This window comes from Haliaeetus albicilla, chromosome 16, assembly GCF_947461875.1.
Source record: "Haliaeetus albicilla chromosome 16, bHalAlb1.1, whole genome shotgun sequence".
Taxonomy (NCBI): Eukaryota; Metazoa; Chordata; class Aves; order Accipitriformes; family Accipitridae; genus Haliaeetus; species Haliaeetus albicilla.
The window spans coordinates 17,199,164-17,222,273 of record NC_091498.1 but is presented as its reverse complement, the minus strand read 5'-3'; the positions used below and the strand labels follow the sequence as shown (position 1 = coordinate 17,222,273).

The 23,110-nt window shown below is 43.4% G+C and overlaps 1 protein-coding gene and 1 long non-coding RNA gene across 4 annotated transcripts in view; one reads left to right on the top strand and one right to left on the bottom strand.

The window, feature by feature from the left end:
- The window catches only part of LOC138689269 (uncharacterized), a 77,691-nt gene extending 56,395 nt beyond the window's left edge, over positions 1–21,296 (bottom strand). The window contains exons 1-7 of one of the 3 annotated variants that reach the window (XR_011328111.1): positions 16,469–21,296; positions 13,817–13,935; positions 13,363–13,560; positions 9,275–9,650; positions 8,419–8,483; positions 2,706–2,847; positions 759–851 (exon numbers count right to left, since the gene is read on the bottom strand). This is a non-coding gene — a long non-coding RNA (uncharacterized lncRNA). Of the gene's footprint in view, positions 1–758; positions 852–2,705; positions 2,848–3,758; positions 4,063–8,418; positions 8,484–9,274; positions 9,651–13,362; positions 13,561–13,816; positions 13,936–16,468 lie in introns of those variants that run through there. The other 2 variants (XR_011328112.1, XR_011328113.1) reach the window with 2 other exon arrangements.
- MYOD1 (myogenic differentiation 1) lies at positions 4,370–8,228 on the top strand. The gene is made up of 3 exons (XM_009925395.2): positions 4,370–5,135; positions 6,640–6,718; positions 7,343–8,228. The coding sequence occupies exons 1-3, from the start codon at positions 4,575–4,577 to the stop codon at positions 7,597–7,599; spliced, it is 897 nt and encodes a 298-aa protein (XP_009923697.2). The 5' UTR covers positions 4,370–4,574; the 3' UTR covers positions 7,600–8,228.
- Positions 21,297–23,110: the final 1,814 nt, after the last annotated feature.

Genomic DNA, 23,110 nt, shown 5'->3' with positions numbered 1-23,110 from the left:
CAACATGCTAGATTTGCCTGTTTTGAGATGGCTGCTCTCTAATACAGCAGTAGTTTTAAGATATTTCCATCTGGGCTAGATTCCATCACCCATCCTCATGCTGAGCGTACCTTACTCAACTATTAGTTCCACTGACTGCAACTCAACATGAGTGAGAGCAATGGAACCCATCCCTCTCAGTATTAAAATACAGAGTATGAAGAGAGCAAAGCTACTATCTGAATTATAAACTAGTACCATATAAAACCACTTCAAATACTACTGGTAATGTTTGACCTACTTCTACAACAGTCTTCTCCTTTAAGAGTTGGTGACCTTCTGAAATGTAGGTGCAGCCTCCTCCATGGTTTCCAGGACTTAAGACTGTCCTTTACCTTAAATGAATTCCAACATAACAAGGAGCCCAACATTTAAATTTTTCAAAGCAAGAGTTACTTGCCTCTTCTTTTTCTCTGAAATACTGCCATGTCTATTTCTCAGAGACTCTTCTCATATTCATCTTTCTAGCCAAATGTATCCACACATTCTCAGATTTTAGGTCTTTCTCTCTTTTCCAAAACACTTTCTGGGCCCTCTGCCTGAAGAGACAATTCTGTTAATTTTAGATAAACTCACAATCAGCTATTTTCACAGTCTCTATCCTCTGAAAAACAGAAATCAAATCAGTTACTGTAGATAACAAGCTCTTGTTGTCCACATGCTGCTGCTTCTGAGAGAACACATATGCTTGTGAATATCTCAAACTTTGTTAACAATACCTGTCTATTGTGTATAGGATGAGTCTGTCCGTGCTTCTCAGCATAGGAAGTACAATCTGCCTCCACCTTCCCAGCTTCCTTTTCAATCACACCCTAAAAAAAGGAGATGAAGGATGAATGTGGAACAGGTATAAGGGCAACAACACTTACAGAAACTACAAATTTTCTTCCTCTGCTGAACGCTTGTTCATACACACACTCTGTATCTGTACTTCTAAAGCAATGCCCAACTATCCAAACACACAGTCTGGGGCAGCTCAGAATAACTATAGCAGCACCAGTACCCTAAATATAGCATCCAAACTGAAAGCTCTGGAGAGACCTAATCTTTACTGAAATTATGAGTTACAGCCACAGAGGCTTCCAAACAGGTATTAACAATGGCATACTTGCCATAAGCACCACCGATGGTTGCACAGAAAGGGCCCTTGCTGCTGCCTACTCTCAGAGTTAGGAATTCACTTAAAGTCTCTAGGTGAGGATCATGCTTGTCCTTCACCCTCTCCACTATGGCCACACAAAATTGAGAAGAGCACCTCAGGATTTATTCTTTGCCAAGGACTTCTTTTCAGGTCCCACCATACAAGGCAACATCTTTCTGGACAAACCCACCTTTGGGAATAATACTGTAAAGTGAATGTTAGTTAGGTGGCAGCAGCAGGGAAGAAGTCCTCAAGGGCACCTTCACTGGAAGATCACTCCAAGGAGAATTCACTGTCTGGTCACAGCCTTCTCCTGACTTTTTCACTTAGGTGAATTCATGCACTTAAGCACATTCATGGGCAATTACTGGCAGTCTCCTTGTATTGCTTGTCCAAGGCCCACCATTTGTTACCACTTTGCCCAAGGTAACCACTATATGCGCAAGTCCCAGAGTGCCTTTTCCTGAGGTCAGATATAACCTAGAAACGCACAGTGGCAGAATACACTACAACACTGGCTAAATACTAGGTAAAATTACCTTTTCCACAAATGATCTGGAGAGAGTTTAAGTGTCTTGAGTGGGTCACACAGCCAGCACCAAGCCTTGATATCCCAATTTACATGTTCAGTTGTTAAAGCATACAACTATTTTTCATTTATACTTATTATGCATTATTGTATACCTAGCACTATTTTGAATACAAATAATTTTTACTTTTTTAACTGTTCAATAAAGATTTAAAAAAAAAATAATTCTGTTCATTCCTTCTGGATCAAAGAACCTCTGTGATAACAGTGAAGTGTTTCCACAAGCTTGCTACTCTGCCTCTCAGAAACAGCTGAGAGATACTCTTCTAAATGTATCAGGGTGGTCAATAGCTGATCTCCTTGGGACATATCACTTTTCAGCATTGGATACAGTGAAAGAATGAATTTGTACAGAGTCTAAAACATATACTTATTTTTTTAAATAAAAATTTTCTCTTTCATCGATAATGACAGAATGTGACTAACAGTGCTTATCTTTGTCTGTACTCAAAGACATTTAAGTAAGTAGAAAATGGCGACTGCGGATTAGGAATTTTTGCAAAAACCAAATCATATAACGACAAAAGAAGCCACTATCACAATAGCCCCTCTGAGAAGTCATAGGCACAGGGACTGGGGACTAGATCATTGATGGATGTTTTTTACCTTTTCAGATTCTCTCAGTCTTTGGCCCAGTGAAGACAGAGTTTTGCCTCTGGTTTTGAATGAGTTGAAATTTCACCAACATTTATAACTGCAGAATGGAGATTAATTTCAGCTCATGGTACATTAAAAATACCCATAACTATTTTAACCATGAAGTCAATGAAATCACACAGTTGAATTGCTAAAAAGTGCTTCCGTATTGGAAAAAGAACCGAGTTTCTCATCTCAAATGATATTCCAAAACCAGAGTAAAAACTCTGGCACCCTTGAGAGATGTTACCAAAAATCATCCCATTTCTCCAAGGTCCAAACTCTGCCACTGCTAGTTACCTGAAATAACAAAGTCTTGGTGCACAAGCAATCCAGTTGCAGTGCAACTAATGCACAGCAAAATGCTACTTCACCAGGTGAAATCAATCACTTCAAAGACTTCAGAATAAAGGTAAACAGAGGCTTAAGTTGAAAGAGGAACCTGAAATGCAAATTTATACATTGTAGCTCATGTGAAAAGAGTAATTCGCTGAAGTGATAGCTGAATTGGGCCTCAGCTCTCCTCCAGTACATTGTTATTAAACCATTACTACATTGGTTTACTGGAGGAATCAAATACTTCCTGTCATAAATAGGGTTGAAACTTGCTCAGGCACTAGGCTGAGTGTCTCAGCCACTCCAGACCTCACCCTCCCACACAACCTCTTTTTGCTCTGAGGTCAAATAGTTTCAATAACTGCGCTTGAGTCTTGCAGAACATTTTCCATCCTCGGTATGTATCTCTGAACTGCACCTGCACCTGGGTCAGACGTGGGCAGGGACACCCCGATTCCCGAGAAAAAGGCTAACACACTTCAACGGGCCCCAGACACATCCGCTTTTTCTGCTGGGAAATTTTTTTCCCCAGGTGAGAGCAGAGCACCTGGGCTCCAGAGTAACGTCTCTCCTGGACAGGCCCGCTACCTCCTTCCCTCCCCTCCCTGTCCCGGAGACCCGGCGGCCCCTCACCCTCCTGGGGGAGTCGTGCCCCTAATTCCTGCCCCATCCCACAGCCCCCGCTCAGGGCGCGGAGGTGACGGGGGGAACCCCCGGCCTAGGGCGGCCCAGGGCGGCGGGCCGCTACCCCCCCCTAGAGGCGGCCATGTCACGCCGCCGCCTCCCGCCGAGCGCAGCGCCACCAGGCGGCCGCCATTTTGAGCGCCGCCGCCCCGCTGGCTCCCCCCGGCCACGACCTTTTCCGTCGTGCCTCTCCGCCCGCACCCGCTGCCCTCGCGGGGCGGGCGCGGGCACGGCCCCGGCCCTCCGCGGCGGCCCCCCGGCCCCGGCGCCTCGCCGCCGCCCTGAGGTGCCGCCCGCACTGTCCGCCCTCGCGAACGCCCCCGCGGTAGTTACCCTGTGGCCGCAGAGCCGCACAGCCGCGGCCGGCGCGGAGAAACCCGTCCCGCGGCTGGGGGTTTCTTCCCCGGGAGAAACCGGCGGAGCCGCTGCCGCAGCCCTGCCCCGAGGTGCGCGGCGCCGCCGCCGACCACCGGCCGGGACGCGCGGGGGAAGGCGCCGCAACGCGGCCCCGCCGGGGCGTGCGGGAGAAGCGGGGAGCACCGCTGTCCCCCGGGGCAAGCGCTCCGCGGCTGCCGGCACCTTCGGGCATCGGGGAGCCTTGCTTTCCCTGACTGGCTGGGCAGGAAGGCTGCTTAAAGCGGGGGGGAGGAAAAAAAAAAAAAAAAAAAAAAGCGGAGAGGGGGGAAAAAAAGGACAACCGTGCAGCCGAGCGCCGGCAGCGGCTGGCGTTAGCTCTGCAACAGCCCGAGCGCCGGCAACACCGCCCCGACGGCGCCCCGCGCCCGCGGGACACCGCGCCCCGCCGCCCCCACGCCCCCCCCGCGCTGCTCCGGGGGCTCCGGCGGCCGCGGCCCCCGCCCCGCCGCGCCGCGCCCCGCCCCGTCCCGTCCCGACCCGACCCGCCGCGCCGGGGGGGCTCCGGCATAAATACGGCCTCGAGTGGCGCTCCCGGACCGGCGCGGCTGGGGAGGGGGTCGGCGGCAGCAGCAGCCAGCGCTGGTGGCCTCGCCTGGGAGCGGGTGTGAGGGCCTCCGCTCCGCGCAGCCGCCCGGACGGTGGCTGCCGCTGAACAGCCCGATCGAAGCCCCCTCTCTTCTGATCCCCTCCCTCGCCCCCTCTGGCCCAGCCGCCGTCTCCTCCGCCGCCCCCATGGACTTACTGGGCCCCATGGAGATGACGGAGGGCTCCCTCTGCTCCTTCGCGGCCGCCGATGACTTCTACGACGACCCGTGCTTCAACACGTCGGACATGCACTTCTTCGAGGACCTGGACCCCCGGCTGGTGCACGTGGGGGGCCTGCTGAAGCCCGAGGAGCACCCGCACCACCACGGGCACCACCACGGGCACCCGCACGAGGAGGAGCACGTCCGAGCGCCGAGCGGGCACCACCAGGCTGGCCGCTGCCTGCTGTGGGCCTGCAAGGCTTGCAAGAGGAAGACCACCAACGCCGACCGCCGTAAGGCTGCCACCATGAGGGAGCGGCGGCGGCTCAGCAAGGTCAACGAAGCCTTTGAGACCCTCAAGCGCTGCACCTCCACCAACCCCAACCAGCGCCTGCCCAAGGTGGAGATCCTGCGCAACGCCATTCGCTACATCGAGAGCCTGCAGGCGCTGCTGCGGGAGCAGGAGGACGCTTACTACCCGGTGCTGGAGCACTACAGCGGGGAATCAGATGCCTCTAGCCCTCGCTCCAACTGCTCCGATGGCATGGTGAGTGCCCCAGGGAGGACACCCTGCCACCGAGGTGCCCCAGACGCTGTTGGTCCAAACCTGCGCAGGGCGAGTCACCTCCTGCCTTTCCTATAGCAGCTGCCTTCCGTACCTCCCCAGGCAGAAGACAAAGTCCCTTCTCGTGCCTTGAGCTCCAGCAGCAAAGGGAGGTGGGGTCCCCACATGCCAGGATCTCTGGGAAAGAAAAAAATCTTTTCCACACTTCTTTTTTCCCTGGGATGTGAAGTCAGGCAGGTCCCCCTGTATCCTGGGGGAGCCAGGGGAGAGCTGCTGGGGGAGCACTTTGGGAAGCTGCCTGTGATGGGTACCTGGGGGCATGGTGAGGTCTGAGCCCTGCCTGTGCTCCTGTAGTTCCTGGGGCATCTCTGTTTCCATCTCCTGCTGTATCATTTCCTTCGAATCCTCTAGGGACAGCAGAGAGGAAGGTCCCCCTTGGTCATGGTAGTTGCAGGGGAACTGCTAAGAGTCTGGGTTTTGTTTTCTGCCGTTCGTCATGATAACAGGAGAAGGGTCTAAGCAAAAGGAGTTGTTTTTCTTGAGCCTTAAGAAAAAGGTTCTCTATTTCTCCTCACACTTCATCCCCTCCCTAGGCAATTACCAGCAATAGGAAGGAGACCCCAGGCTTTCAGTCTTGTTTTTATGTTATGGGGAGTGGAGAAGAAGGGTGGGTGCCAGAGAGGGCGTCTCACCGCTGCATCTTTTCACTGGGGCTATAGGCTCGGACTCTGGTCTGGCTCTGGGGTGGTGGGATGTGGTGACTCGAGCGCAGGACAGCTGTCTGGGATGGGATATTGGCAGCACTTTAAGACCTGAGATTTTTTTCTGTGCTGTGGTGGGGATAATCATTACTGAGTTGAACATCTGCGATTATGAGATAGTTGGCAGATTGGAGAGCAGATTTACACAAATGATCCCTCCTCAAAATACAGCCTTTTTCTTCTGTCAGAAAGCGTAATTTCATTGTGGATTAAAGTATTGGAAACAAAGATATTGGTCAATGTTTGGGGGATTTTTCTCTACAAAATGGAAATGGGAAGAGAAACTAAAGGAAATAACAAGGGACAAAGGTAGACTAGAGGCTTTTTAAGAGGAACTCATGTTTGGAAAAACCTTCAAAAATTAAACCAAAAAGAGACTCATTACCCTTTCGGTCTCCTTGTTGTAAATTGAAGATATGTGTAGGACAGTATCTGATCAGAATGCTGGAAAACCTCATCTCATTTGTAAGCTACAGCATTCAATACAACAACAATGGTAATTTTCCCTTGGAACAGCTGTGCCATATAAAATATTCTGAGGTGAATCCCCTCCTAGCCAAGTTAAGTTCTGCCTCATTCAAAGAAACTACAATTTGATGGCATTTCAGCCAGGACTGGAATGATGGCACAGTCTAGGGACTGAAATAAGAAATTGGATGGTTACTGGGATTTCAGTAAATGCTGTCCCCAACCAGTGACCTCACTCAGATTGCTCTCCTTTCCAGATGGAGTACAGCGGGCCTCCTTGCAGCTCTCGCAGAAGAAACAGCTATGACAGCAGCTACTACACAGAATCACCAAATGGTGAGTATGTGCCGTAACAGCCATGTGAAACATGGAGACTGAGGCAGTCAATGCAGCAAACTTCCCCATGCCGTCTCTGTCCCCAGTTGTTCAGCTGAGCCCAGCTGGGCTGAAAGAGGAACCTGCCTTTTCAGCCAGCGAGCTGTTGATGCTAGTAGAAGCATTGGATTTCCTCTAGATGTATTTGCAAATAGGGGGATATGTTAGAGCTGCATTTCCTATTTTGCAAATATAACATCTGGATAAAAAATGTATTCCTCTCTTCAAGTAATTTTCAGTGTTTAACCATGTTTTGCATGAAGACTTCTATCTATCATTGATCCAAACTGGAGAAATTGTCAATTGATTTCAAATCTTCCCTTCCCTTTCTATGGACTGAAGTGAAGCCCTGGATCCACCCTGTCCCAAAAGTAGCATACTTTGGTCGCGTGTCTCTTCCATTTTGCAAATTACAATCTGTTTCCTGATAATTGGCATCCTTCACCAATATTCATTTCCTCTGAATCTTTACATGCTCACAGATGCATACTGTCAGGCACTCACTGGTGTTTTATGAAAGAACGACATCCTACTGACGTTAAATACCCGTTGGATAAACTGAGCACCTTTTTGTCTGTTTTTTAGATCCAAAGCATGGGAAGAGTTCTGTTGTTTCCAGCCTTGATTGCCTCTCAAGCATTGTAGAGAGGATTTCCACAGATAACTCCACATGTTCTATACTGCCTCCAGTGGAAACTGTTGCTGAAGGGAGTCCCTGTTCCCCCCCAGAAGGAGCGAGTCTGAATGACAGCGGAGCCCAAATTCCTTCCCCCACCAACTGCACCCCACTTCCGCAGGATAACAGCAGCAGCGGCAGCAACCCTATCTACCAAGTGCTATAAAGGCAGGTCCAGCTGGACTGCACTGAAAACAAATTGCTCTGTTCAGCCATGCTCCAAGACCTGCCTTCTAAGACTAAAAAGACTTCTGAAGACTTGTTCCAGTTTTAAAATATCACTGAAAATTCCTTCAAATATATAACTTTTCAAACCTGTATTACTTCAAGATACACCTAGTTATTTATTGGTTGTTACGCTAAAGTTATTTAATATGTCTAGAGATAAAATTGTATACCATGAAATGGCCAATGTTAAATCTCAGCTTTGGGGAATAGGAACCTGGCTCCTGAATGCAGAGGAGAATAGAAACCTACAACAGTGGTGTGGCATGACAGATCCTTCCTATTACTCCCGTTCTGGCCAAAATAAGGTTGTGGACCATTTTTTATAAAACTTTTTGTATAACTGTAAATAAGAGTTGCTTTGCAAAAAAAGGAAAAAAAAGACGAAAAGAAAGAAAAAAAAGAAACATAAGCAAAAATTAAACACAAAACAAAAAGGGGAAAAAAAATTAAAAAATATTTAATATTGCTTGGTTTGTTGTGTCAAACTTTTAACTTTATATATTTATACGATGTGGTTGCCAAGAATGTTTTCAACAGTATTCTAAATAAAGACCCTTATTTATAAAATCTGTGGTGTTATCTTGACTTTCATTAGGGCTTCTAGAATTACTAGTGCATTTAGGAGTGGTATTGAGATTGCTGCCTTGGCAGGAAGAAGATGCAGGCTCTGATTCAGCAAAGAAGTCAAGAACATGCTTCAGTTGCACTACTTTCAACTACTTTGCATAAATATATTGCTGAAAAGGGTTCTACTTACTTCATATTGTATCTTGGTGATTTCTAAACCAAGTCTTGTCCATCAGAGGTCATTATTAAAGAGATCTGTAAGGTAAATAAGCATGTTTCTCTTCCTCCCCCCAAAGTTTACGATTACATTATACGACTTGATCTTACAAAGATGTGTTAGAACTAGGATTCACAATAAATTAGACTCTCCAAATTCCAGTGCAGCTATCATAACCTAAAGTTACACAACAGTATCTCACAAGATCAGGTACTACATTCTTGGACAAATGTTCAGATTTTTCACTCAAGGTCTAATTTTCAAGTGTTTGTACCACATTCATATATTCTTAGGTGCTAGAAAATAATTGCAAAGGATTTTTTGTCATAAAGTTCAGGTATAGATCACAGTTTTCCTCAAATTTAGGTTGGAATTTAGGCCAAAGATAGGCAGTTTTAATTTGGATTTGAACTTTACGCCATCTCTGGCAGCACTACTCCAGGGATTTACTTCTTGTTTAGAGCCTCTCTAAAAATAACCAGTGGGCTATGTTTCATTCAGTATATATGTGTAACCTTGCAAGCTTGCCATGAAACTGAAAAATGTTAAGCCCTGAGCAGGTTGTCATTGGTAAGTAACCATGAGGGCATTTCTGTACATTTGGACAAGAATAACCAGCAGCTACAGCCAATGTGAAACAACCCATTTCTTGTCATATGACTGTGATTTATGGATTTTGTTTAAACATCACAGTAAAAAAAAAAAGAAACAAACCGCACCCCAAAAACCAACCCAGATATCGTCATCAGCTCTAAATACTTTGATGACAGATTATTTGTTGTTTTCTCTCTTAGGTGACTATTAAAGAGGGAATTTGTGCAGCTCTTACCTCTTAAACAGGAAAAAGAAAGGGGGAACAGCTAAGTCCATGGGAATGTCTCCCAGACCTTTAGTTGTAAGGGCCTTGAATATCAGTGCTCCATGGAGAGAAGAGGAGTGAGCAGCCTTGTGTCCAGCAGAGCAACGCACTTGCTCCTCTTTCCTCCTGGGGCAGAGGGGTGCTCTGAACTTGCCGTCTTATCCGAAGCCAGAGGGGCAGGGAAGGTAGCAGCCCCAGGGATTGCTTCCTCATCCGTGCGCGTGTGACCGTGGTTGATAAATTGTCGTTGAGGTACAGGACCACTCTGCGGAGCTGGCCAGTCTCCCACGGATTGGAGGGGACTCTGAGGCAGGACTGGCCCCTCAATATCTTCATCAAAGTCCAACTTTGTAACAGTCCAGCCCATAAAGGTTGAGCTCACCCCTTTCATTTTTTCCATTAAAAATAAAAATTAAACGCACTTGTAAATGTGCTAATTCATACTAGCATGAATAGGGAGGATCTCTACTGAGGTCAGAAAAATGCCACAGGTTAGTTTGAAGTCAATATCGCTAACTTACAAAAACTAAAGAGACACAGTTAGAGCCTCACAAATCAATACCTCGCACATCAACAATAAAATTTTCATTGCCTCCAGCGAACATTCCGTCAGGCCCACAATGCAAAAGATCAAAAGATGCTTTTGTGAAATACTGTAGACTTTGCCATCCCCATACTCTGAGACTGGTGAAAGTATCAGTTTTACTGTGGCGTAATGGCAACCAAGAAATATTCGGCCAGCTGAGGAACTACAGAGACTCTATACATGTCGGCAACACAAAGTTCATGCCTGCCTCACTCCAGCACCCCACCTCTGCGGAACACAATAGTGTGTACCTGGCTGTAAAGCTGGCACGGCAGGGTGGACATGGGGCGCCTGCCTGTGCTCAACAATGTACATGCAGTTCCATGTGAAGTCATGTATATTGCATTTCACTGATTTATTTTAGCAACCCAAGTTTCCACATACTGGTGTTAATGTTACAACAGAGAACAAGCATTTAGCACATCCCAAAATAGATGGATGGGTGAAGAAGAAAAAAATATTCACAGATTTCCTATGCAGAGTCCATCTTTTTCCCACTGAAGTCAGTGAGAAAAGTCCACTGGAGTAAGGCCAAAGGGCATCAATGCTGATAAATACACGTTTAGGTTACAGCTATATTTATTTTTGAACTTAAATAAGGAAAATGTGTTCCCTGTGCAATTTCTTCCTGTCTATTTCTAAGGTAATATACTTAAAACAAATACCTGAAGTTACTCTGCTCCCCTGTGCATCAAGAGGACAGCATGTTACTGATGGAAGTACATCCCAGTCTATGGGCAAATATTTCCAAGCTGGAAATGCTTGGATTCAGAGCTTTAGTTTAGTTCCGACAGTGGCAGGGAACATAAGCAGAGCTGAGGAACAGATACAAGAGTGATCCAACACTGACAAACTTCGGTTCTTAAACTGGGCTCCTGAAGGTGTATTTAGGCATTTAGGGCTGATTCTACAAGACAAAGTGCAGTCTAGCTTGGTCTACGGAAACACTCCAGCATGGGCTACAAACACATACCAACACCCTGAAATCATGGTTTATACCACACAGGTTCCTGTTCAATATTCCGCAGGACAAGGCACCATCTGATTTTAAAAAATCTGAATCCCGCAGATTGCACTGACATGCAGAGCCTGGGAGAAAACAGGGGTGACTGCAAACCAGACCGTTCCTTTCCCCAAGCTACCTTGGCAGGACAGTACAGAGCCTGCCTAATGTGGGTTTGGAGCTTTTCCCTAAAGGTATTAGAATTGTCTGATGTTTCCTACGGCACGCTACCTCCAAAGGGAAAGTCATACAGCTACAAACAATTAAAGGAAAGTAACTGTCTTTGAACATAAAGATAAGTGTGTTTTTTAGGCATGTTTGATTTGATTTCATAACTTAAGAAAGCCCTACTGGGGCTGCATGACAAAACCCGTATTATTGGTTTACCTTGTTCAAGCTATTGCTATGGGAAAAGTGAAGTTCACTTACATATGCTAAGTGCTTTGATTTTAAATTTCATCAGGTCATTTGCAAATATAAGAATGAAGAGGATCCTTTTTCTACTTTCAATATTTCACAACAGCAAAGTGCAATAAAATTGCTGTTTTTTTAAAATAGCAATGTTATACACCATTTCCCGCATTATCATTGAAGCTGCTACAGAAATTTTTCACATACTGAAAATTGAATTTTAGGTAAAAGAAATATATGAACTATTCCTGGTATATCTTTTCCTTTAAAATATTTTATCACCTGTATCCAAAAATATTAAAAAAATATTAAGTTGGCAGTTGCTTTGCACCAGATGCTGCTCTTTTAAAATGAATAGTTGTTTTAAAAACAAGATAAAGATCTTACAAAACCCCACTGAACGTGGAAGGAAAAACAGTTTTCATTTTGCAGCTTGTATTTTGCTGAGATATTTGAAAGGCTCAAATTGTCCAAAGGGCAAAACCTGCTCATTTTACTCACAAAAATGGTATTATCTTCAGAAGAACTACACCCAAAAGTGGACACACAAGCAAACATTTGTACCTCATACCACCCAAATGTTAATGAGAAGAAATTAGTATTTCCCTTTTGTTTAAAAATTATTAATTTGTTCTCGAAATCAGTGGCAAAACTTTCAACTTCAGCGGCAATAGTTTCAAGCTGCTGCATGTAATACTGTCTGGGATAGCATTCACATAGCAATGCAAAGCCGTGACAAACTCCCTGCTGTGCTTCTTTGCTTCTGCTCTGCTCACTGACCATTTCTATCACAACGCCTTTGGATACACCGATTCCCTGAGCGCAACCGCACTGAAGAAGCTGGCAGGCTTTACTGCTCACCTGATCTTGAAAATACAAACCAGAAACCATCCCCATAATAATGCTGAAAGCCTACATTTCCAAAATGTGTGGCTGACACAGAGCCTGTGATAGCAGGAGATGGATGAAGGACATTTTGAATAACTTGCATATGACAATCTTGGCTTCGCTAACAGTAGGTAAAATGGTCTTCATACAGTCAGAGTGCAAATCTTTGACAACACAAGCTGCATTCAGTGTGTGTGAGAGAATGTGGGATGGAGATAATAGGCCCACATGCCAACGTCACAGAGATCATCTCTTGAGGCATACCTGAGTACCTCATTAAGCACTATTTACTAATGCTTCGCAGCTCACCCTCCCTCAGCCTTTCAAATCACTTGTTTTCCTGTAAAACTGTTGAACAGTCATGACTTTCTCTCCTTGATCTATGCAGCACACTCCCTTCTCAAAAGGTTTGTTGCACAACTGGGAATGTCATTAAGTGGAGACCAATGGCTGTCCTTTCAATATTTGAGATTTCGGGGCTAATGAGGGAGAGAATGGTCCCTAGTGTAATACAAAAAAGCCTCCAGATAGTCCTTTCCCACCCAGGTCCCACCAGAAATTAGGAACATGTCTGGCATAAAGCCACGTGGGCCAGTAGAAGGAACACAGAAATCTACCTTTCACATACACAGACACTTCTGAATAAAGACCTTAACATTGCAAGTTTAATTGTGAAAACTGACCTATCTCATAACCACAGGGCGATAGAAAACCTCAGGGTTTTCCCAATAGTACAGTCAGCACAGCATTGAACGCACACTTTCTTTCTAAAATGTCAATAACTTTTATCTTTGACACGCATCTTAGCAACATCAACAAGTGTGCTATTTTATGTAAGACTCAATGAATAACCCCACATTCATCAATAGCGAGGCAAATACTGTATATGAAGTGAAGCTTTCCACTATTTATAAAAAATTTATTAAAAACTCTGACAGACAATAACCCACTTAATCACAAGACTGAGGGAGGTTGTGATTGTGGTGGAGGTGATGTTGTTTTTTTGCTTGGAGTCAGATTCACTCAGAGGTCTGTGTCTCAGCACAGTCATCTAGTGTTGCATGTCCATGGCTGTAAAAGGGAGTCTCCCAATCTCAAGGGACCAGATTTGGAGATGCTGGATAAAATCCCAGAACTGTTGAAACTCTCTGAAATACAGTCCTCCCTAACCCACCTGAACTGACCTTGAGTCGTTTTTTGGTCTTACGGCAACATCTGCTGGATAAGATGTAAATTGCAGTTCTTTCTGAAACTCTCTCTTGGTGAATTCAATGTTCTGTTTTGTCATCTTTCTAGAACAGAAAATTTGTTGGTGAGGAAACAGAAAAAATATTCACGGTCTTCAGTCAGCACCTGGAGCCCCATACACTAGAAAAAGCAGGAAAAATATATTGGAAAAGCCAAGCTCTTCCCTACCAAGAGCCTTCTACAGAAACAGAGAGAAAAATTATAGGAATAGTATGGGGGGGGGGGGTTATTACTGCACAAATTTTAGGGTACCACTCTATTTTTCTTTGTTTTAAGTGAAAAAGAAAGACAAAAGGAGAGAGAAAATGGAAGGTCTTTGAAGGCATAGTATGGCCTGTGCTGCAAGCAATGGTCCTGGGGGAGATAGGTTGCTTACCAGAAGGCAGGTGGGGCAGATGCAGAGGAACAGGAGATGACAGCAGGACCATGATGCAATTCTCTGGCCAAGTCCCTCAGTAGGGTGCAAATCATCTCAGCATGCGTGGTAACCCCTATCTAACATGCAGGTGTAGAACAGGACAAGCTGAGAAACAGTCTTGCAAATTCAGAAAGACCATTTGAAGCCATACAAGAGAAAGGTAAGCAAGCCTGGAGGCGACATACCTAACAATCATCTACCTTATACTTTGGCCATACAACATTCCTTTCTTTCACATTGATGCTTTACTTCTGAATCCTAAAACAAATGCACTTGGCTGCCATGACTGAAAGACAAAACCCGGAGAACTTATATTTTACCTGGGGATTCATGCTCTGTGAGGACAGAAAGGTCCTCATGGTTCACTGACAACTGCTGTGTGCAGAACTCTGTGTCTGACTGACTTGTATGTGGTTCTGTTTGAAGTCAGGGGTTTTGACTGTCACTGTGGGGCAGACTATTACGATCCCGCCATTTGTGAGTGTCCTGGTTTCAGCTGGGATACAGTTAATTTTCTTCCTAGTAGCTGGTACAGTGTTATGTTTTGGATTTAGTATGAGAATAATGTTGATAACACACTGATATTTTCAGTTGTTGCTAAGTAGTTTTTAGACCAAGCCAAGGATTTTTCAGCTTCTCATGCCCAGCCAGCAAGAAGGCTGGAGGGGCACAAGAAGTTGGGAGGGGACACAGCCAGGACAGCTGAGCCAAACTGGCCAAAGGAATATTCCATACCATGTGACATCATGCCCGGTATATAAACTGGGGGCAGTTGGCCTGGGGGGTGAGGAACACTGCTCAGGAACTAACTGGGCATCGGTCGGTGAGCAATTGCATTGTGCATTGCTTGGTTTTTATATCCCAATCCTTTTATAATCACTATTATAATTTTATTATAATAATTATCATTATTATTTTCTTCTTTTCTGTCCTATTAAACTGTCTTTATCTCAAACCATGAGTTTTACTCCCCCCCCCCCCCGATTCTCTCCCCCATCCTACTGGGTGGGGGAAGAATGAGCGAGCAGCTGCGTGGTGCTTAGTTGGTGGTTGGGGTTAAACCACGACAGCAAGAAAGAGTTTTTATTTCTAGTCGGTTGTTTACAGAAGAGAGTCAGTGGGCCTGTACTGGTAACGCAATACCTTTTTGTTACGAATGTCTTTACTGGATCTTAGGCCACCTGTGGGTTTCCTGAGGCTGGAGCCTAGACAATTCATGTGCCTGTGATACTAAGAGGTACGTTTAATTGCTACAGTGTAAGAGAAACAGGGCAACCAATAAGCAATATGTGTGCTTTTTTTCCAAACCACTGGAGGGCAGCATTTCCATGAAAAAGAGGATTTTGACATAATTTCTTTAGGGCATACATTTTTTTTTTCCCCAAAAACTTTTATATCTAACTCTTCCTCAGTTCAGGTACAGAGTATCATTTCATACCAAGACAAATGAAATTAATGAGCTGCACTCCTGCCTACTGTAAGTTCATCAATCTTACTGGCAGTTGACACAGTATTGGCACCCTTATCTGTTGGAATTATCACAACAAATCCAAATTCATGGCTTGCAAAGATGCAATTCTGTGTGAAAAACCACAGGCTTTTGTGCCTATATGGCAAGGTATCCCTATGAGTTGCCTAATGGTGGTTAGGATGAAGACCATCTTAGAGCAAAGCATTTTTACAACAGCTTGTAGAGGGAGTCCCATTCTTCAAACAGGGCACGTAATGCTCCCGTTACAGATATCATACCATAGAAATACAAATGTATGCAGGGAGGAACATGTCTCATACCGGTCACTTCGTTTCTTTTGGAAAGGAAGCACGGTATGTGCTGAGCACACGTGCTCTACGCTCTCGAAGGCTGTCCTCTACAGAACTAGACACTTGAAGCAGCTTGCAGTTTGAAGCCAGCTGCACAAAACGTAGTCCCAAACATGCCTTTCAAAAGCTTGACAAATGCCAATTACATTAAATGATATGAAAAAAGCAACAAAGTAATGTGCCTAAATAAGAAAGCTAGAGATGGAGCCAGCCATTCGGTTTGAAGTACTTCCAAGAGAGATGTTAAATCCAATGGCCAGGGCAATTCTGGAAGAAATAAATTAACATGCTGGGTTAATATTTCAAGCTCTGTGGGAGTAAAGAGTGTGTGTGGTGAGAGGAAACAAAGGTAAAAATATCACAGGGTGCTATTTTGTTTGTTTGTTTGCCAAGGACTCTTTAGCTTTTGCCATTTATTACTCTTCATGGTATGCTAGAAAATACACAAGACAACATAAAAGTATCAGCATTGCATCACTGGATTTCCTAAATTTATCTTTTCCCCATCTGTTAAATCTTAGCTCAAGGTCAAGAGAAACCACCATTTTGAGTGAATGAATTATGGGATAGACACGTTCACGAAAAATACATTAGCAGTGTTCTTTTATCTCTAGTACTACAAGCAACCACAGCTTAAAGATTCCTCTCACCATAGGACTTCTCTGAGAAGTAAGCTCTGGTAGCTCGTTCAGAGAATGCCCTGTACATGTCTTTTGTTCCATAATATTTTTTTCTGGTCCTCATAGCTAAGGATTGACTGATAGCTGTCTGGTTCTAAATCTTAGATACCTGTCATCGGGTAAGCTCAGGCCATCACAAACTCCCAAGTTCCAGCAAGTACCGGGGCTTGAATCCTTTCCAGTACTCATCTGTTGGCAGCTGTTTCCATCTGCTCCTTCTTCAGCGGTTCTGCTCAGTCCCTAGGGAAGAGCAGGAAGATCGTCACGCACTGAACTTGCTTGTTGTGAACTGGCTGCTCATGTTTTACCTGAATCTGTCATTTTGCCTCGTCTGCTCTCTGGCCTTTTTTTGCAATAAGAATTCTGAGTTCTGCTGTGCATCAAAGGCAAAAAAAGCAAGCTATTCCTCAGATGTAGATGACGAAACATTATTCCTTAAGTACAAACAATTATTATTAAAAAGAGATACAGAAAAGTTTGATCAGATCACTTAATCCGGACAGCTGCTAGGTATGTAGTGATTCTTGCACGTATGTTTTGTAGCTGAAGCAACATATCTTTGACATGTCTCTGCTTTGCAGTGAGTGAAGGCATATGCCCTTCAAGCACTCCATGATCACGACCATTACCTGTGGCCTTTTTTTGTTTGTTTATGTGGTAAACTGCACAATGTAGAAAGCAAAAAAAACCCCAAACCAAACATCTATTTCCACGTCTTCTACTTCAGACACCAGTGGTTACATTTCCAGACTTGCAGCTGAACCTTTAGGAACTTTGGTTGGCTGAGCAAATGTCTAAGTACATAAGGTTCCTCTATTAATTTGTCCCATTGCTATTTACGTACTTGTTAACTTGCTATCTAAAGACTAACATTAATTGACCAGAGTGAATTAAAAGTTTTTACTTTTTTTTAACCAAGATAATTAGTTTTATATTTTCAGCTCTGAAAGTTTTAATTCATATTTCGACATACTGTCTCTAGCCTGATTTCCAACTGGACCAAATCCTCTTCAAATCTCTTGGGCCTTCTCACAGGTGCAGCTGAAAATGCAAACCTTTGTGCATAAACATAATTTTTTTCTTCCAAAGTACCTCAAAGTACATCCCTAACTATAAGCAACATTCTGCAGATCCTACTCAGTCCTATCTTGGGAGGGAAGAATAGTCAATAAGACAAGCAATAGAACATAACATGGAAACAAAGGTGAAGAAGAATCCATTAGCGACCCAAATACAATCACCTGGATTTTGTCCCAACCAGAATTATATGTATTTGTGGATATATAGGCAAAAACGCAGGCAAAAACACCTCCTAAGGGCTGTATAAACATACACTCAGGAAAACTGACAGTAATTTAATTGAATTCCCACATCACCTTTTGTGTGGTGCACTGTCCTTTTGAGCCTACATCTCTCTGCTTGGATTATGCAGTGGTCAAACTGGGCTACAGAAGTACAGCACCACTGTAGTACTTCTGCATGAAGACCTTTTCATATACTGAAGGGTTTTTAAAGGGTTTGGTGTGATAAAGCAAATGAGAAGCTAAAATACTTCTAAATACATGACACAGAATGCAATCTTTTTCTGCACTTTGTAACAGGCAGGATGCCTTTAAGCTAGAGAACAATTTTAAAAGAACCTGCAGAAATGTATTTTATTTTTGATTACAGTCTGAAAAATGCCATAGAAAGAAGGCCTTTACTATAGATTTGAGAACTGGGCACCCCTTTTCTCTCATTCTTTCATAGGAAAGCCAATGAACATGCTATTGTAGGCTCTCTTCTAGGATAGAAATCCATCCCAGAAGCACAGAAAGGTCCAATTTTGCATGAGAATGGAGCATATCTGAAGGAAGAGCCACTTCTGATTTTTTGTTGGCCAGCGCTGAATACCTTGTGCCACTGTGATCTTTCTCTGCTTCCTCATTATTCTCCAACACCTTCTACTTCTGGAATACCTAAAGGCAAGGAGTACAACTACAAAACCTGGCAGAATCCGCAGAGGAATCAGACTGAATCAGTAAACACTGACTAGAAGTGTGGTGTCTTAGGAACAAGCATATCAGTGTGCTTCTTAAGCTAAACTGTTGAAACACAAACCTGCTACAAATCTTGTATGTTAGCAGGAATCCCAGCCATGATCTGGAGGGCTGGTACAACCCTTTTGCACTGAGATTCCTACAGAAGGCTTTCCCAGGTCCAAGAAACTCTGGGTAGAGCATCTTCCTGTTTCCTGGAGCACACAGGCCATTCATTATGGTATATTGCAGAAAGGGAAGGCTGAGGACAAGCTAATAGAGGTACCATCCTTTCACTATTTGCCTTGATCTAGCTCTCAACACCTCATTTAACTGGAACAAAAGTTATTAACGGAATTGCTGTTAATGCTGAGCCACAGGCCCAGGCACAAGCCAGGATCAGGAAATCTGCATTCCCAGCAGCTGGCCCAAGATTTGTGACAGAAGGTGGATTTTGCTTTCCATTGACTCACACTTACATTGTATAAATCCTGGTTATTGACAAAAGAAATGCAGCAGATTTCATCCTTAGTGCCAATTATTTAACTAGCATCACTGGAACTATTATACTTTATATCTCTTCATATGCAGCATACAAAGAATTACTTCAACAGGATTAAATGTCATATTTCATGGGACTAGCTGTATAAATATTTACAAAGCTAGAGAACATCAAAGACATCTCAGTGTTATTGATTCATGTCAAATATTGAGAAGCTGGGTTAATCAAGGGATTTAAGCAATGCTTTAAACCTTTGAGTCAGCATTGTTGAGATTTATTTGAACTACTCTTACCTTTCAACATCCAAAGTTTTACAAACCGTTTATAACAATAAAGATTTACAGGCCAATTTCCCATCTGCTTGTCTGGGAACATTTCAGTCACTATTGCAAACTCAGAGTAGGCTAGAGAAGTAATAACAGTTGTGGTAAGTGAATCATTCAACAAAAATAAAGTACTCATTTCAGCCTAAAAAAAAAAAAGAAAGAGAGAGAAGAAAGAAATGTTCTGATTATGTTGATGTATTAGAGAAATAGTCAGCTGATAGGCAAGCATATATATGATATAAAATGGAGCATGTTCTATACTCCTCAGTCAGAAACAGACCCTAATTTTTGTGTGTGTGTGTGTGTGTGTGGTTAAATGAAAAAAAGGCACTGAGAACTGCATGCCTTGTTGAAGAAAAGACTAGCACCTCCTGTTCTGTATTCTGTATATAGTATATGTGAAATACATATGTCTGTATCTATGTGTTTGTGTCTGTTGCTATGTTCATGCACCTGCAAATTGGCTGAGATTTTAAGAATGTAGTGACAGCATTAGTAGAGTTTTGTTTTCAGAAAAAGCTGACTATGCCAGTCTCAGAAAGTCAAGGACCTTTTAGGACTCCTCAGAACAAATCATCTAATAAAATAAAGCCAAATCACTAGCTATTTCCATAACTCTAGTTATAGTACATGGTAGGAGTTAAACAGTTCAGATCTATGTGTGCTCAATTACTCTTCCAGAAACGTAGATTCAGAGCCTTCAGGATGACTGCACTTAGCTCATAGTAACACATATTTAGCAGCTTCCTTAAGCATGTTTTTGTTATGCGTTGACGTGAACCTTCCAATTGTATAAGTTGAATTTTTATTGTCACCAGCTGCTTGTTTTGCTGGATCACACCTAGATCAGCAGGAAGAAACAAGAGACAAATCTATACCCTTCCTGTAACTACACATTGTAACAAATGCGCCAAACTGCATGCCCTATTTCAGTTACTTAAAGTAGATTTTGCTGTGATTTAGCCCCATGATTTCTTGAGGAACAATTATTTCTGTTTTAGGGAATACCTCATCAAAGACAAATCCTGACACTTTTGCTACAGCCTTGACTAACGTAGGTCTAGAAGCTTACACTCTTTCAGATCAATACATGTGCTCCAAGAGAAGCGCGGTGCCTGACCCAGTCCAGCTGCACGCTGGATTCGAGCGGGTGCTGGGTGTAAGCAGACAACTCAACAGTTGTCTGCAGTGCTTACTGCCCTTCTTACCAGGAAGGAGCAATCTTCTCTTTCCCTACAGGAAAGGGAGTTTGGAAACCTCCCCAGTCTTTCAGCAAGCAGCAGAACACTCCTTGCGCCACCTCACCTTGCTTGTGTGCACCATCCCAGTCATCCTATTTACCCAGTTCCATCTCCCATAAATTTTCAGCAAAACCAAATGGATTCAGGTAGGAGTTTCTCTTAGTTAATGGAGCGAGTGAAGACCAATGATGATCTCTACTGTATCACAATATTACTTCCATTTTTTTCCAGAGCAACTTCCATTTATCTCATAGTCTGATACGCATCTGTGCAACACTGCTGTTTCTACATCAGCACTCTTTCTGAAGGATCCTAAAGAGATCTGCAAAACAGAAAGAATCTTCACGCACAATCAAATGTTAGCCCAGTGTGAATGCATGGAGAAAAAAATGCAACCCAGCAGGCAGAGCATAGCAAATGTTTCTCAGCTCACAGCAAAGCCATGCAACAGTTGAAGAACATGGATGAAAATGAAGTATATATTCAAGCAAAACTTAGGTAATTAAGAAAAAAATCCAGCTAGATAAAAGTGGAAGAACTAGCATTCAGTCATAACTTCTGCTGCTCTGGCTACTCTCATTAAAAGCAGCATGACTTCTTTGAATCAGGCTTTGGGCTACACAGCTCTTCAGACATGTAGCACCTCTCTGACTCCCTCAGTCAACATCAAGCACGAACCAACTATTTTCTCCACCATTCTCATTCTTTCCATGGAAGGCTTTCATCCAACTATTGACAGTTCAAAGGGGTAAATCTAACCTTTCAGAAAAGTAATATCATCTATGCAATTGCAGCTTGCTTTCTTTTTAAATGATTTTCAAGGACAAAGTGAGTACATCGCATGCTGGAGTACATCGCATGCTGAATTACATCGCAGCTTTCCATTTGAAGACCTCAAACCAAATGATTTACAAGGATCAATATTAACAGATAAAGCAATTCACAGCATGATGTAATCTAAAACTGATAAAGAACTGCATTGAAATACTGTTGACTTGTCATGAATTTAATACAAGAGGGCACAGACTGAATTATAGCATTCAAGCATTGCAAAACTGGTGTTCCAGCCCTGGCTGCCTTTTGTTTTGAGATTATAACTCTCACAAATAAATCTCTCCCTCTCAGCTTCCTCCAGCTTTAAAATATTTTAAATGTACTCTCCAGTTGTATTCATAGTTGCACACAAAGTCATAGGTTCTCGGAACATCTCTTTTCGCTCTTTTTCATAATAACCCTTTTCTTTGAATATAGACTGGCTGATGAACTCAGACTTAGGCTTGAATTTCGGGAGTGAGTGCTTCGTTAGCTGTCACCATTGTTGGTATCCTCACTGGGAACCTCAGTGAATGAAGAGGCTAAAGAGGTGTGCAGAATGAGATACTCTTGTTACACTAGTAAAGCACCAAAGCATAAAGCAAAGCATCCCTATGTGCTTCCCATGCCTATACAACACTGTGTGATTTTTGGTCCATCAATCCAGCATCTTCCATAAGCGGTAAAAATGTCTCCATACAAAAACTAAAACTAAAAAAAAAAAAAAAAAAAAAAAAAAAAGTTAAAATTTCACTCAAAAATTGTGAGTTACTAAGTTTAGGAATGTTAAGGAATATATGCTCAGTCATGTCCCACATTGAGGAGAAAGGTCCTTTGGAGTTAGATTAGAAATCACTGCAGTTCTCAGCTAAAGCAGTTAAGTGGAGGGCAGGGGGATTAACAAATGAACAGCATGTGAACCCACAAGCTGTTTTTTCCTTTATAGACAGAATTTAGACTTCTGTCTGAAAGACAACCTATCCTTCATCGTATACTATTACCCTGGGGATGCTGAAGCATAGGGCAACAGAGGTGAGTCCAGGACAGCAGATACAGCGCTGAAAGAAGGACTTACTCTTCCTGTGTCATCAGAACACAGGAGACAGTGGGGTGACCTAACACAAGTGATAAAATTAGTAAGGGGACTCACTCTCTTTTTCTGTCACACAGTAGTTTAAAAACTAAAATAGATCCATGGCTTAAAGCTTCCACTGTCATCGTTAAAAATGTAGATTTAGAAGAACAGCTAAGGTTATAAGTAGACCCAATGACTTTAACAGGACTGTTCAAAGCGCATATGTACTCTCCTGGGTAGTAGCTGTGCAACTCCGGCCTCTCAGAAGGCTCCCACAAGGGGGGCCTTTAGAAAGGCCTTTCTAAACTCTGCATCTTATTTTCCCCACTTGTGCCAGGTTTTGGGCAGCCCCAGCTCAAAGTAAATGATCATCAAAATCTCTCACCAGTTGCGAGGATCAGATCAGGAAACAAAATGTAATTCCAAGGCCAATGTCTTTTAATACATTTTAAGAATTTCTGCTAACATTACCTGCTGCTGTACCAGAATCCTTTTTCAAAGAGACTGTGAACTACTGGAACAAACTACCAACTCCGTGTGTCCCACAGAGGTCTCCCAGCACTATTCAAGTTGGTTTAGCTCTTTTTAGCGAGTAAAACTTAGTAAGGTTAATTACTAATTTAACTTAAAATGACAAGAGATATCATAGAAAAACCAGATAATTCCTGGACTTATGCACCCACCTTCACATTAAGTCCTCCCTGCCTAACTTCTCTTTCCAGCATAGAGAAGACACCCATCAGGGAAGTACAGAGAGGACTGCTCTCACTTCATTG

Bases quoted from the DNA above. Each gene is read 5' to 3' on its own strand.
- MYOD1 (XM_009925395.2), top strand. From the start codon at position 4,575: ATGGACTTACTGGGCCCCATGGAGATGACGGAGGGCTCCCTCTGCTCC. The intron at 5,136-6,639 runs GTGAGTGCCCCA...TCTCCTTTCCAG, and splicing joins CCAACTGCTCCGATGGCATG to ATGGAGTACAGCGGGCCTCC. The intron at 6,719-7,342 runs GTGAGTATGTGC...TCTGTTTTTTAG, and splicing joins CTACACAGAATCACCAAATG to ATCCAAAGCATGGGAAGAGT.